This window comes from Tenrec ecaudatus, chromosome 2, assembly GCF_050624435.1.
Source record: "Tenrec ecaudatus isolate mTenEca1 chromosome 2, mTenEca1.hap1, whole genome shotgun sequence".
NCBI classification, from domain to species: Eukaryota; Metazoa; Chordata; class Mammalia; order Afrosoricida; family Tenrecidae; genus Tenrec; species Tenrec ecaudatus.
Window position 1 is genome coordinate 15,367,017 of NC_134531.1, and position 13,090 is coordinate 15,380,106.

General features: G+C 52.6%; 1 protein-coding gene across 1 annotated transcript in view; it reads right to left on the reverse strand.

Moving 5' to 3' along the window:
• MYO10 (myosin X) overlaps window positions 1-13,090 on the reverse strand; it is a 195,709-nt gene that overhangs the window by 63,039 nt on the left and 119,580 nt on the right. Inside the window, exons 18-19 of the mRNA XM_075540884.1 lie at window positions 7,958-8,066; window positions 4,930-5,010 (exon numbers count right to left, since the gene is read on the reverse strand). Coding sequence (XP_075396999.1) covers window positions 4,930-5,010; window positions 7,958-8,066 — 190 coding nt within the window. The remainder of the gene's footprint in view (window positions 1-4,929; window positions 5,011-7,957; window positions 8,067-13,090) is intronic.

Here is a 13,090-nt window from a genome sequence, read left to right on the forward strand (position 1 = left end):
TGGGTTAATTAGGGTGTGAGGTAGTATCGATGAAGAACACAGCTTTCCCCCAGATCCTGGATGCTTCCTCCCCCCAACTACCATGATCTGAATTCTACCTTGCAGGGCTGGATAGGACAGAGGCTGTACACTGGTACATATGAGGGTTGGAGGTACAGGGAATCCAGGGTGGATGATACCTTCAGGACCAAGGGTGTGAGGGACGATGCTGGGAGAGTGGAGGGTGAGTGGGTTGGAAAGGGGGAACTGATTACAAGGATCCACATGTGACCTCTTCCCTGGGAGAGGGACAGCAGAGAAGGGGGGAAGGGAGACTCCGGATAGGGCAAGATATGACAAAATAACGAGGTATAAATTATCAAGGGCATATGAGGGAGGGGGGAATGGGGAGGGAGGGGGGAAAAAGAGGACCTGATGCAAGGGGCTTAAGTGGAGAGCAAATGCCTTGAGAATGATTGGGGCAGGGAATGTATGGATGTGCTTTATACAATTGATGTATGTATATGTATGGATTGTGGTAAGAGTTGTTTGAGTCCCTAATAAAATGTAAAAGAAGAAAAGAGAAAAAAATGATTAGGGCAAAGACTGTACAGATGTGCTTTATACAATTGATGTATGTATATGTATGAACTGTGAAAAGAATTGTATCAGCCCCAATAAATTGTTAAAATAAAAAAAATTTTAAAAAAAAGAACACACACACACACACACAAAATAAATAAATAAATAAATAAAAAGCCCACATTGACATATTTCTTCCAGAACCTCAGAATCTGCCTCCTCCTTGGCACCAGCCATGGAAAGCCAAACGAAATCCCAAACTGCCAACTACCGAGGGCCCAGGAATAACCCATGCGGGACTTCTGGATTCCTGGAATCCATGTGCCCATGGGGGGTGGGGGGTGGGGGCTCATGCATATACTGAGGAGGGGAGACGAGGTCCTACTGCCCAGGCTCTGGTGGTGAAGAGGGGCGGGGGCTGTGTTCCCCCTGGCCACTGTGAGTGTCTTATTTTATCTTCCTAAAAACCCAAAGCAACTACGCCATCCCTTCCTCTACCGCCTGCCACAGGTCTAGCCCACAGACTACAGTCAGGGGCTGTGCTCTTTGGTCGGAGGACCTGTCCAAAAGATGTAGAAGCTGCCAGAAGCCAGGATCTTCATGCCTGAATGATACGCGCAACAACTTAGGTCAGATGGCATCGAGTCTGTTCGGAGCCTGCGCATAACAGAGAGCAACACTGCCCAGTCCCGGGCCATGTCCACAGACACTCCCACACCTGACCCCACCACAATCCATCTCCTCCTCAAGGGCATTCCTCTCTTTCGCTGGCCCCTCCACATCACCCAGCAGAATGTCCTTCTCCTGACAACGTGCCCAAAGTATGTAAGGAGACATCGCACCATCCTTGCTTCTAAGGAGCACGCTGGCTGTACTTCTTCCAAGACAGACTGGTCCTTTAGCAGACCGAGGTACTTAGATAGTCCTTGATCAACAACTGCCTCCAAAAGACAGGAGGTGAGGGGAGACTGCCCATGTCCCTTTGCCCCATGACCCCACACCAAAACACGTGTTTCTCCATCTCTGTGGACAGGAACAGCAAGATTCTCCGGGGGCCATTTCTAGACATGTTGATCTCTGGACTAAGTAAGTTGTTATAAAGGAACCCTGCATCAAAGTAAACTTCCTATCACCTAAGTCAGTAACAACCTCGTATTGAACTGCACCCAGATTAGCTGTCGCGCGTATCCCCAAGATCTAATGAACGCAGTAACAAGCCCTGTTGGCAGGACACATGAAGCCGCCGGCTGCAGTTCAGTGGTCAGTGGTTTAGACCCGTCAGCTGTGCCGTGAGAGAAAAGAGCTGGCCATCTGTCCCCCACACAGACACTACATGGCAGAGCTGTTCTGCCCTAGGGGGTCAGTCCAGGTGTAATCAACCAGACTGCACACAACAGCCACAGTTCCACCGGGAGTGACACTTGGTCACGCCACCATCTCAGACCTCAGCTGTTCCGCTCGGGCGCCTGCTCCTTATTTTCGGAGTGTCCTGAATACAGCACCAGTAGCACATTCCCTGCCACTGAGTCGATTCCGACTTATCAAGACCCTACAGGACAAGGTAGAACGGCCCCTGTGAGGTTCCGAGACTGTAACTCTGTAAGAGAGTAGAAACCTCCTATCTTTCCACTGAGAAACCACTAGTGCAGCGGTTCTCAACCTGTGGGTCGTGACCCCTTTGGGAGTCGAGCGACCCTTTCACAGGGGTCGCCTGATTCATAACAGTAGCAAAATCACAGTGATGAAGTAGCAACAAAAATAATGTTCTGGTTGGGGGGTCACCACCACATGAGAGGCTGTGTGAAAGGATGGCGGCATGAGGAAAGTTGAGAACCACTGGACCAGTGGGCTTGAACTGCTGACCTTGCAGTATGCATCCTGATTCATCATAGCACTGTCCCCAGGGCTCCTTCCAACAGGAGAGCATAAGTCCCGGCAATGCCACTCCAGGAATGAACGGAGTGAACCCAGAGGGACTGAAGAGCGACTCCCACGGTACAGGCACATCGGTGCTCACAGCGTCTCACAACAGCCACAGGGTGGAAATGAGCCAAATATCAAAGCTGACAGATGCCCGGAGGAGCACCGGGGCACACACACACTCGTGCACACACGAACGTTATTCAGCTACGGAAAGGCATGAGGCTCTGAAACACTCCGACGTGAATGCGCCTTGAAAACCCTACCCCAAGTGACAGGGCAGGCAGTGTGTGGTCCCCTTGTACATAAATTCACAGAGACCGAGCAGACTGGTGGTCTCCATGGGGATGGGGATGAGGGGGGTGAGGACTTTGCTGGTCTGGGGTTTCTGGGTTGGCGATGAGAAGTCTGGGAAGCAGTTAATGGTAATGCCACACACACGGTGAAGGCAGCCAGTTCCACCAAACCAGAGCCTTGAAGACGGCGGGTAAGGCAAATGCTGGGCGCATATAGAGCATTCACGAGTAAATGGGGAAGCAAAGTGCCAGCAAGACCCGAAGTCCCATCTCTTGGTGTGCTCTTACTCGGGGCAGGCCAGGGAAGGCCAGACAAGTGGATCTATCCAATCGAGGTGGCTCATTTTACGAAATGCACCAAGGAGGTACAGTCAGACATCTGTGTGGAAGAGGCCATTCTTCAACGGGCTGGCCTGTCCTGGCCGCCAGGACAACAGAGAAGAAAATGAGGTGACCCAAACCTGGGGCCATTCAAACGCCGACCCCTGGAGCAGGCCTGGCGGTCTGGGTGCCCGGCTTCACAGAACCCAGGCTGGGATGAATGTCGCTGCAGGGTTTTGCGCACCGTTGAAGAAAAGCAAGGGCCCACCTTGAACCCAGGGCCCACCATGTCCAAGCGAGAAACCACGTACATCCCTGAAAGGTGACATACGATAGATACCGTGTCCCCACACGCCCCCCCCCACCGGCCCCCTGGAAAGCAGAGGGCAGACGAGCTCAGAGAGGCCACATGGTCCCCAAGTACATACAGCAGAGACACAAAGCCCATCTCTCCTGCCGACAGTGAAGGCCGCTCCCTGGGACCGTAATTCACAAGGATGGCAAGTGAAAGAGAAGCCAAAGAAGCCATGCTGTGTTCAGTCCCTAAGAACGGACTGCTGCTGGCATCTCCAAGTGCTACCCGAGGGAAGGGCTGCTTTCTGCATCACCCAAACAGAGGCGCACCCACAGAAAGGCAAGTCAAACTTTGAAACAAACTGATGCCTTTCACACTAAGCAGGGGTGGATCTTTCTCTCTCTCGCCTGTGTGCCACCAGTCCTGGGCACCCCATGTCGCACACGTAACCACCGCATGCTGACCCCAGCACCTCCTGGGAGCAAGGGGAGCAAACTCAACACGCGACTCTCGAGTCGGGGCCCCGCTTCCCTTTCCGAGAAGGGAGAGTGTGCAAGTTTGTCAACGAAACGTTCGAGCCTGTCAGTCACGCCGTTCAACTGCAGGCCAGGCGCCACCGCGGGGAGATTAAGTTAAAAGCTACTTCGTGAGATTAAGTTAAGTGAAAGCACACGCAACTGACAGAGTGACCAGAAGCAGACACAGTGCCCGGGGGACACATTTAGGCCTTGTTTCCTAAAGGGGGTGGATTCTACCTGAACTGAGGGGCCCCCAAAATCAAGGAAGGCTCAGTGTCCTGCCTTTTTAAGGGATGTGTCCATTTAGCCCTGGCTTCAGCAGGTGGCATGGATCCGACGCTGGGTTTTTTAAGTCTCTGGTGTTCGAGAGTTACTACGGCGGGACCCAGAGTGCTGATAAAATGAAAAACTGCATGCTATGCGAATTACCTATCAATAAAACCGTTTCATAAAGGACATGGTACAATCAAGTGCCAAATCGGCAGAGGTGAGGAGAGCGGGAGGAGACATCTAGACACCTGTCTCGGCTCGAACACAGGCTTCTGCGGAAACAGAAAGCAAAACAGCATACTGACCACGGCCTGGCCGGAATGTTGCAGTCAGAGCCACCAGCGAACCAGACTGCAAGGCCAGCGCTGCCCCTTAGAACAACATCCCTCCTCCGACTGTGCACCAAAGCAAACCAATCACACCAGACAATCACACACACACACACACACACACAGAGCACCTCGGCTGTGCGTCCTAGCACCGTCCGCTCTGGAGTTGACTACGGCTTCCGAACCGAATGCACCGCAGAGCTGGCAGGGGCCATGCTGCTGCCGTATCTGTTCTCGGCAGAATCCCCCAACCCTAATGACATCAACAGAAAGCACACCAACAGGCCCCCGGTGACACGGGGAAATAGATCCACCACCCGCCCGCCCCATCCCCTGTCAGAGGCTCATCCGGCCATCAACGATGCAAGGGGTCGCCCCCGGGGCGGGTGCGTCCTCACCAGCGTGCTCAGGAACCGTACCTTTTGCGTGTTGGGCTTGATGCAGCGGACAAAGAAGGGATTCGAGGCGCTGAGCGTAGCCATTAAGGAATGCAGCGAGTCCTGCGAGAGAAAAAGCAGGGTTGGTCTCATCTCTGACACAGCCCTCCCCGCCTCCTCTGCACCTGGACACTCACCAGAAGCGACACGCAAATTATAACAAGACAAACCAGGGTTAATAGCAAGAGTTGGTTTTTTTTTTTCCTTTTAAAAATGATGTTAAGTGAAAGCAAAGCCAAAGAGATATTACTATCAACGGTCATCAAAACGAGTTCACAATATTAAAAAAAAAATCACTGGCCACGTCTTAGAAAATCCATTCTCAAGAAGTACGCCAGCGGTCAATGCCCAGTTTGTCAAACGCTGTGGATCACAGTGGAAACCCCAAATCCCTCTGCAGGGTCCTCGGGTGGATTGAGACTGAATCCCCTCTGACCATCGTGGAGGGATGTGAATAGCCCCAAGTTGATCCTGGCAGATGAAGCTTGGTTAAAATGTCACACCCTCTCACTTGATCTCCCAGGACAGGTAAATCTAGAGAGAGCGTAACTGGATTAATAGCTTCCTGGGGTTGAGGGGATATGGAGCGCTAGTAACAAAAGGCACAGGAAAGAAGAAATGTTCCAAAACCGATTGCGGTGATGACTGCACAACTCCCTTCAATACGCTTAAACTACCGCATGATCCGTGACTTATGTCAGTAGAACGTGAAGCCCAATGAAAGCAACAAAAAAAAAAAGAAAAGAAAAAGGGGGGGGGTCAATTCTCTGCTGCCGTTACTCCTAATTCAGTCTTCCTACCGAGACGACAGCCTGCGGCAGGGCTTTGGAGTCTCTGGGTGATCAGTGGTTCTGCTGCTCCCCGGTGGTCAAGTCCTCCCTGAGGTAACTGGGAAGAAAGGCCTGGTGATCGACTTCTAAGAAAACCAGCCACTGCCACCCGGGGCCAGTCACCAGGAGTCTCAACTCCACGGCAAGCGTTCATTTATTTTTTAAAGACCGGTAATTCCCCAATCTGAGTCAGAGCCTCTCACCTTTCCCCTCTTCAGGTCACCCCGCCTTTCAGAATCTAGATCAGCCATCAGGACTACTATCTTATTTTCTTCTTTTAATGATGGAGAATGCTTCCCAGCTGGTGGAGCAGACAGATGTTTATGGCGGCTCTCCTCGTCGGCTGCAGCTCAGAGCCGATCTCATTCCCTCCGATCCCCGTCCGTCCCCACGCACAGCGTCCCCACCCCTCGCTCAGAAGCTAGTCACGGGCGTCACCGTCATTTGTCCCGTGGGGATTTTCGGGGGCGGCATTCAAGGGTAAGCCCCGTACCAAGGGAGCTGTAGCTACAGCATCAGGACCACCAAACACCCATTCCTCTGGGTCAGAATGACAATTCTCGAGCATCTCAGAGGCCAGACTTTCCCAAACCATCTGGTCTTTCTCTCTCCTTTTTATCATTTTATTGGGAGGGTTCTTACAAATCTTTTAACCACCCACCATTCCATAGTGTTAAGCACACTTGTACATGTCGCCATCAACATTTCCAAAACAATTCCTCTCTACTTGAGCCCTGGGTATTAGGTACTGTTTGCTCTTTGAATCGGGATGCAGTAAGGTTGGGCCCCTAGTTGATTTGTCTTTTACGTCTCTTAATTCACTGGGGTTTTCCTCTGCTCCTTGCTCTCACGCAATTCTGCCATGAAGAAATCATACATCGTTGCCTCTGATACTTCCTCAGCTAGTCAATCCTCAGCTCAGAAGGCTCAAGGACTGGTCACAGATAATAAGACATCCTGGGTTCACGGCCCTTCCTGCTTGATGCAAACTCAGTTCTGACAAACCCTACTGCTCTGCTGGACCTGTCCAGTCTCAGCCCCCACAGAGAGCTGGAAATCTCTTCTGCAGAGCCCTTTAGACCCCCCATGTCTCTACCAGAGAGGCCAGCCTCCCCTCTCCACTGCCTGGATTCCTGGTCCATTTAAAATCCGCACATCCACTGTGTCTCGTCCAGGCAACGACTTCAGGGAAAAGCCCAGCAAATGCTGCCGCTGGGAGGTGAACCAAGCTTCCGTGCTCACAGGGACCCAGTGGGACTCAGCATCTCTACACCTCGGTTTCCTCCACTGTAAAATGGGGGCAGTGCCTAGACGTTGTATGGGGAACGAACCAGAATCCGCATGGACGGTGAGCAGCCCAACGCCGGGGACTTAATGAGTGTCACCAACCGTGGCCATGAATGATTGTATTCTATCTGGGTTAGAACCGCCCTTCCTACAGCATCACCTGGGCCGCCTGCCATGGTGGGGTGTGGCTAGCTGTCTCCAGCTAGACCAGAGGTTCTCAATCTGTGGGGGTCAAATGACCTTTTCACAGGGGTCACCCGATTCATAACAGTTGCAAAATTGCAGTTATGAAGTAGCAGCGAAAATAATTTTATGGTTGAGGGTCACCACAACCATGCGGAGCTGTATTAAAGGGCCGTGGCATTAGGAAGGTTGAAAACCACTGAGCTAGACATTCGGCCAAGACCAGCTGACTGGCAGAGGCCTCACAGAGGGGAGGTCTGCAGACCCACCGGCCTAACTAGCCCCCTCCCCTGGACACCTGGAGCAGGGAATAGCACCAATCTTCTTTGGCCATCCTTCCGAGCGCCGATGACGCCGTGTGGCTGGGAGCAACACACCCGACACAGACAAGGAAGACACAAGACCCTATTTCCCAAGAGCCCTTATGAACCAGGGAGATCCCTAGTGGCCAAACCGATTTAGACTGCCACTGAAAAAACCAAACCCACAGTGCCCGAGTTGATTCTGACCCAGGGTGACCCTACAAAGCAGGGCAGAACTGCCCCCGTGGGTTTCGAGATTTGAACTCTTTACGGGAATAGGAAAATCTCATCTTCTGAGAAAAGAAATGGACACTGTTTCACTTCTAAGGCACGGTACACACCCAGGTTCAAGTCCCTCAGGTTACGACAGCGCTGGGCCCAGCGGTGCGTGCACACAAGCACACTGACCTTGAACTGCGAGCTGACGGTGGGACGCCGGTGCTTGGTGCCGTACTTGAGGGTGTCTTGGCTGCCGCGGCTGCAGGCATGCTCAAAGAGGTCGTAGATGAAGTCGAACCTGCCGGACGAAGCAGGCGGAGGGAGCCTCAGGAGGCGCGCACACCCTGTCATTAGGCGCCGGGTGACTGTAATTACCGGGCATTTTCCCACTGATAATTGAGAGTAATAGGCTGAGGGCTGGGAGAGCCAGGCGGGCTCCCTAAGATCCCAACCCAGCCCTGCCAAGGCGCCCGGGGGCACCGCAAGCTGCCCAGGCCTCCAGAGCCCTGTGCAAACCACTGCGAAGGTGGGGGGGGAGCACCCCACTTTCGGGACAACCTAGTCAGGGACTACGCTAGCTCCGGGCCTTCATCGAGTCGGCTCCAACTCATCACGGCTGTGGAAGGATCAGAGTGGAACTGCCCAGAGCTGCTTCGGGGCAGCAGAGGGCCGCCCCTTTCTCCCCCAGAGCGGCGGGCAGGTTCTGCAGCCATGTGCTTCTTACCCCTGCACCAGCCGGGCTCCTTAGATCGACACAAGCAAGCTGCCGCCGTCGGGGGCCTCAGTTCTGACCCACGCCAACCCCATGTACGGTTTCCGAGACTGTCCGCCTTTACGGGAGCAGAAAGCCTCATCTTTCTCCCTCGGGGCGGCTGGTGGGTCTGAGCCTCCGGCCTTTGGGCCAACAACTAAGTCCTCTAGCCCCTGCACCTGCAAGCGGCCCGGGCCCGGACAAGGGCAATGCTGTTTGCTCTGCCCGCCCCACGGAACAGCAGAGGTCTGAACTGGAGCGCCCCGGTCGCGCTTCCACGGGGACGAATCAAATGAGGTTCAGGTCCGGGCTCGCCCAACAAGGTGCCACCTCTCTGAGGACCTTGGTTGTTTCTTCTGGGCAATGGGGGCGTCTCTGCCACGAAGGCTGTTACACAAGAAACTGCCCAGCCGCCAGGCCCCGAGTGAACACAGTGTTAAAAAGGCGGATTTAAATCACGGCTAATACAGAGAAGCTTCTCAGACCTTCCTGTTGATCTGATTAAGTGGATGACATGACAGACTCCAGAGCTGGGAGTCTGGCTGTCACCAGGAAGGGGGGACAGCAGTCCCAGGTGACCGGGAGGCGAGCACTCACTCCCCAGTCCCTTCTTCCTTGGACCGACCCTTTGTCACTGATCTGGGAGTTGTTTTAACACCCGTGGCCATCCGCTCTGGACTAGAGGAGGCTGGGGAGTGTGGCTTCGGTTCCATTAGCAGGTCACGGATGTCATGGGATTGGGGTGGGGGCAAGCATGGGTGTCTCCTGCCACAGAGAGCAAGACCAGATGGGGGCCTGGTGACAGGGCCCCCCAGCAACCTCCCTTGGTGATCTGTAGTTTCATGTCCCGAAGCCCAAGACCACCGCAGCGCTTGTGTTAAGATGTGGAGGGGAGATGGTAACCAAAAGACAGCGTTGGGGGTGGCTTAACCTCCCTCTTTGCAGCCTGACATGGCCCTGAAACATTCAAGTCCTGCTGCTGCTTCAGGGCACATGCTGGACCACATGCCGTCAGCTGCCGTGGGCAACCCAGGGCACAATGGGGGTGGAGGTTCATGACCACGCCCACCCAGCTCCTAGCGACTCCACAGGGCAGAGTAGACCTGACCCACAGGGTCTCCGAGTCCAGAAATCTCTACAGCAGCACACAGCCTCATATTTCTCCATTAGGACAGCTGGTGAGTTTGAACTGCCAACCTTGCCACCAGTAGCCCAATGCCTAGCCCACTACACCATCAGACAGTGAAATGAATTTAAAGATGGAATGTTTTAAATGCTGAGCTTCTAAGCTGATAGTTTACAGCAGCGGTTCTCAACCTGTGGGTCTCGATCCCTTTGGGGGTCGAATGACCCTTTCACAGGGGTTGCCCGGTTATAGCAGGAGCAAAACGATGTCTATGAAGTAGCAACGGAAATAATTTTATGGCGGAGGGGCGGGGGGAGTGTCACCACAACATGAGGAACTATGTTAAAGGGTCGCGGCATTAAGAAGGTTGAGAACCACTGCTTCAGAGCCAGCTCCTCTGCCGCAGCACCACACCTGCTTGAGAGAAGGCTGAGCGCCTGGATGCATGCTTTCCTGGTTCCCGGCCCACAGAAAACACCTGGTGGAAGTTCCTCTTCTAGAACCACATCCAATCACCGTGCATAGCTTCCCTTCCAGCTACAGGAAAACACTTGTTTTCTGTTGCAGATTTGCACTGGGTCTGACACAAGGATTGACAGGTAGGTCTCAAGGTAAGCATTCCCCCACCCCACCCCCCTTTCTCTCATAGAAACTTCTGAAATGTAGAAAGTTCACTACCTTCCTAGGGTTAAAAAAACAAACAAAACCTCGATGAAAATAGTAGTTGCGGTCACCTGGCCCTGGTGTGTGGCGACTCCATGTGTGTTGGCGTAAACTGTGCTCCAGTTTTCCAGAAATGCTTCTTTGGAAATGGATTGCCAGGCCTTTCTGACAAAGCACCTGATTAGAACTGAGTGGGCGCGAACTGTCCACCTTTCCATTAGCAGCTGAGTATGTTGGTTATACCACCAACTAAAGCCCAGTTGATTATCTACAAAAACCTAACCAAAAAGTTACTGCCGTCGAGTCAGTACCAACTCACAGTGACCAGACAGGGCAGGGTGGGAATTGCCCCTGTGGGTTTCGGAGACAGTTGACTCTTTATGGGCATAGAAAGCCCCATCCTTCTCACTCAGAGCAGCTGGCAGATTTGAACAGCTGACCTTAAAAGTTAGCAGTCCAACTCGTTAGCCACTGCTCCACCAGCGCTCCTTATAAAAACCTAAGGGGTCATTCTTCCGCTTTCTGCATGTTCTCCTAACAGCTGACTTCATGGTATGAACTGACCATGTGAATAAAACAAGGGAACGCTGTGTGGATTAAAATCAGGACGAGTGGGTGTGCGGCAGGGTGGCACCTTCTCGTGGCACATATTCAATCGTCTGCTGAGCAGATCACCCGAGAGCTGGACTGCACTAGAAGAGTAGGCTTATTAAAGATAAGACAACACAGCTTTCTGGGAGCGAGGAAGACTCCAGGCCCTTGCTGAGGAAGATCAAAGACAGCAGCCTTCGACATGGATTACACCTCGGCATAAGCAAAGTAATTAAAACTGCGCAAGACTGGCTCAAGAAGCAACATCAAGATAGAGAGGATGGGAACCGTGAAGGATTTCATCTTCCTTGGATCCACAATCAAGCAACTCCCACGGATGCGGCAGTTGAAGCATGCTTTAAGATCTGCTGAAGACTGCTTTAAAATGCCGAAGCAAAGGCGTCACAACGTACAGCCTAAAGCGTGTGCAACATGCACCAGCTTATCTCTAACTGCCCCCAAGCATCTGGTGCAGCCTAAGAACTGATGCTGTGGTAGATGGTGCAGACGAACTCATGCTGTGGTTGATGGTGGTGAACTGATTGTGGTTGATGGTGAGCTGATGCTGTGGTTGATGGTGTTGAACTGATTGTGGTTGATGGTGAGCTGATGCTGTGGTTGATGGTGGTGAACTGATTGTGGTTGATGGTGAGCTGATGCTGTGGTTGATGGTGGTGAACCGATTGTGGTTGATAGTGTTGAACTGATATGGTGGTTGATGGTGTTGGTGAGTCGATTATGGTAGATGGTGGTGAACTGATGCAGTGGTTGATGGTGTTGGTGAACCGATTGTGGTAGATGGTAAACTGATGCTGTGGTTGATGGTGTTGATGAACCGATTGTGGTAGATGGTGGTGAAATGATATGGTAGTTGATGGTGTTGGTGAACCGATTGTGGTGGATGGTGGGGAACTGATGCTGTGGTTGATGGTGTTGGTGAACCGATTTTGGTAGATGGTGGTGAAATGATGCGGTGGTTGATGGTGTTGGGGAAGAAGACTGAATGTCCAGTGGGCTGTGCGAACGAGTGAATTGGGCTTGGAAGCAACCCAGCCAGAATGCACCTGAGAAACGAGGATGATGGGACTTTGTCTCGCTCACTTGGACATGTTCTCAGGAGGGACCAGTCCCTGGAAAAGGTGCAGCCCCTTGGCAAGATGGACCGACACAGGCCACAACAGCGGGCCCAAACATCAGTTACGAGGCCGGCACAGGGCTGGGTTGGACCTTGTGCTGTTCATCAGCACGAAGAATTGGAAGCGACCTGACAGCTCCTAGCAACATCTACAATCCTAGCTGAATTACGGCTTGTTTATCTTCCCTGACATCCCTTGCACTCCCTGGAGGCATAGGGGACTCCGAAGCCAAGGCCCAAGTCCACGGTGGTGTGAAATCCATTTCAGCCGTGGGCTTGCTGGGCAGAAATGAGGTCATACTGGCCATGCAGGCCAGGTCAAAAGTAAGCTCCGCAGTTTACCATTTGTGTGGTTCGGGGCAAGTCATTTAACTGCTTCCTGCCTCAGTTTCCTCATCTGCCTGTCAGGACTAAACACAGCACCCAACCTGGAGTGATGGCTATAGAGGCTAAATGAGAGAATCCAGGGACAGCTCTTGGAAGAACACTTCATTTGATGGTCATTATCGCTGCCCTTGCTGTTGACTTCACACCTTTCACTGTGTCAATGAACCACATGCCATCTGGGAAGGGTGATATCAAATCAAACTCCCTCCACAATAGCAACGCTTTCTATATCCATTACCTAAAGCATTGGAGCAAATACAGATTCACTCATGAATGACTTTTCAAATGAGCCCTGGAGACACAGTGGTTACGTGCTTGGCGGCCAAGGTCGGTAGTTCGAACTCAGCAGCTTCTCTGCTCCAAGGGAGAGAGATGTGGGCGCCTGCATCAGTAAAGATGTACAGCCGTTGGAAACCCTACAGGGCAGTAGGATTTGAACTACTCTGTTCTCTGACCTACTGAGCGTGCTGAGTCAGACTCGGCCCCATGACAGTGAGAGGGGCAGAAGGTCACTCAGCGGTTTGGGGGCATGGTCTAGTGTAGTCCTTGAACGTTGGGCTGTGATCCGAAAGACAGGTCAGCAGTCGGAACCACCAGCCACTTGGGACAAAGACGGGCTTTCTTCTGTTGTCAAGAGCTACCGCCTCAACCTCACAGGGCAGTTCTACT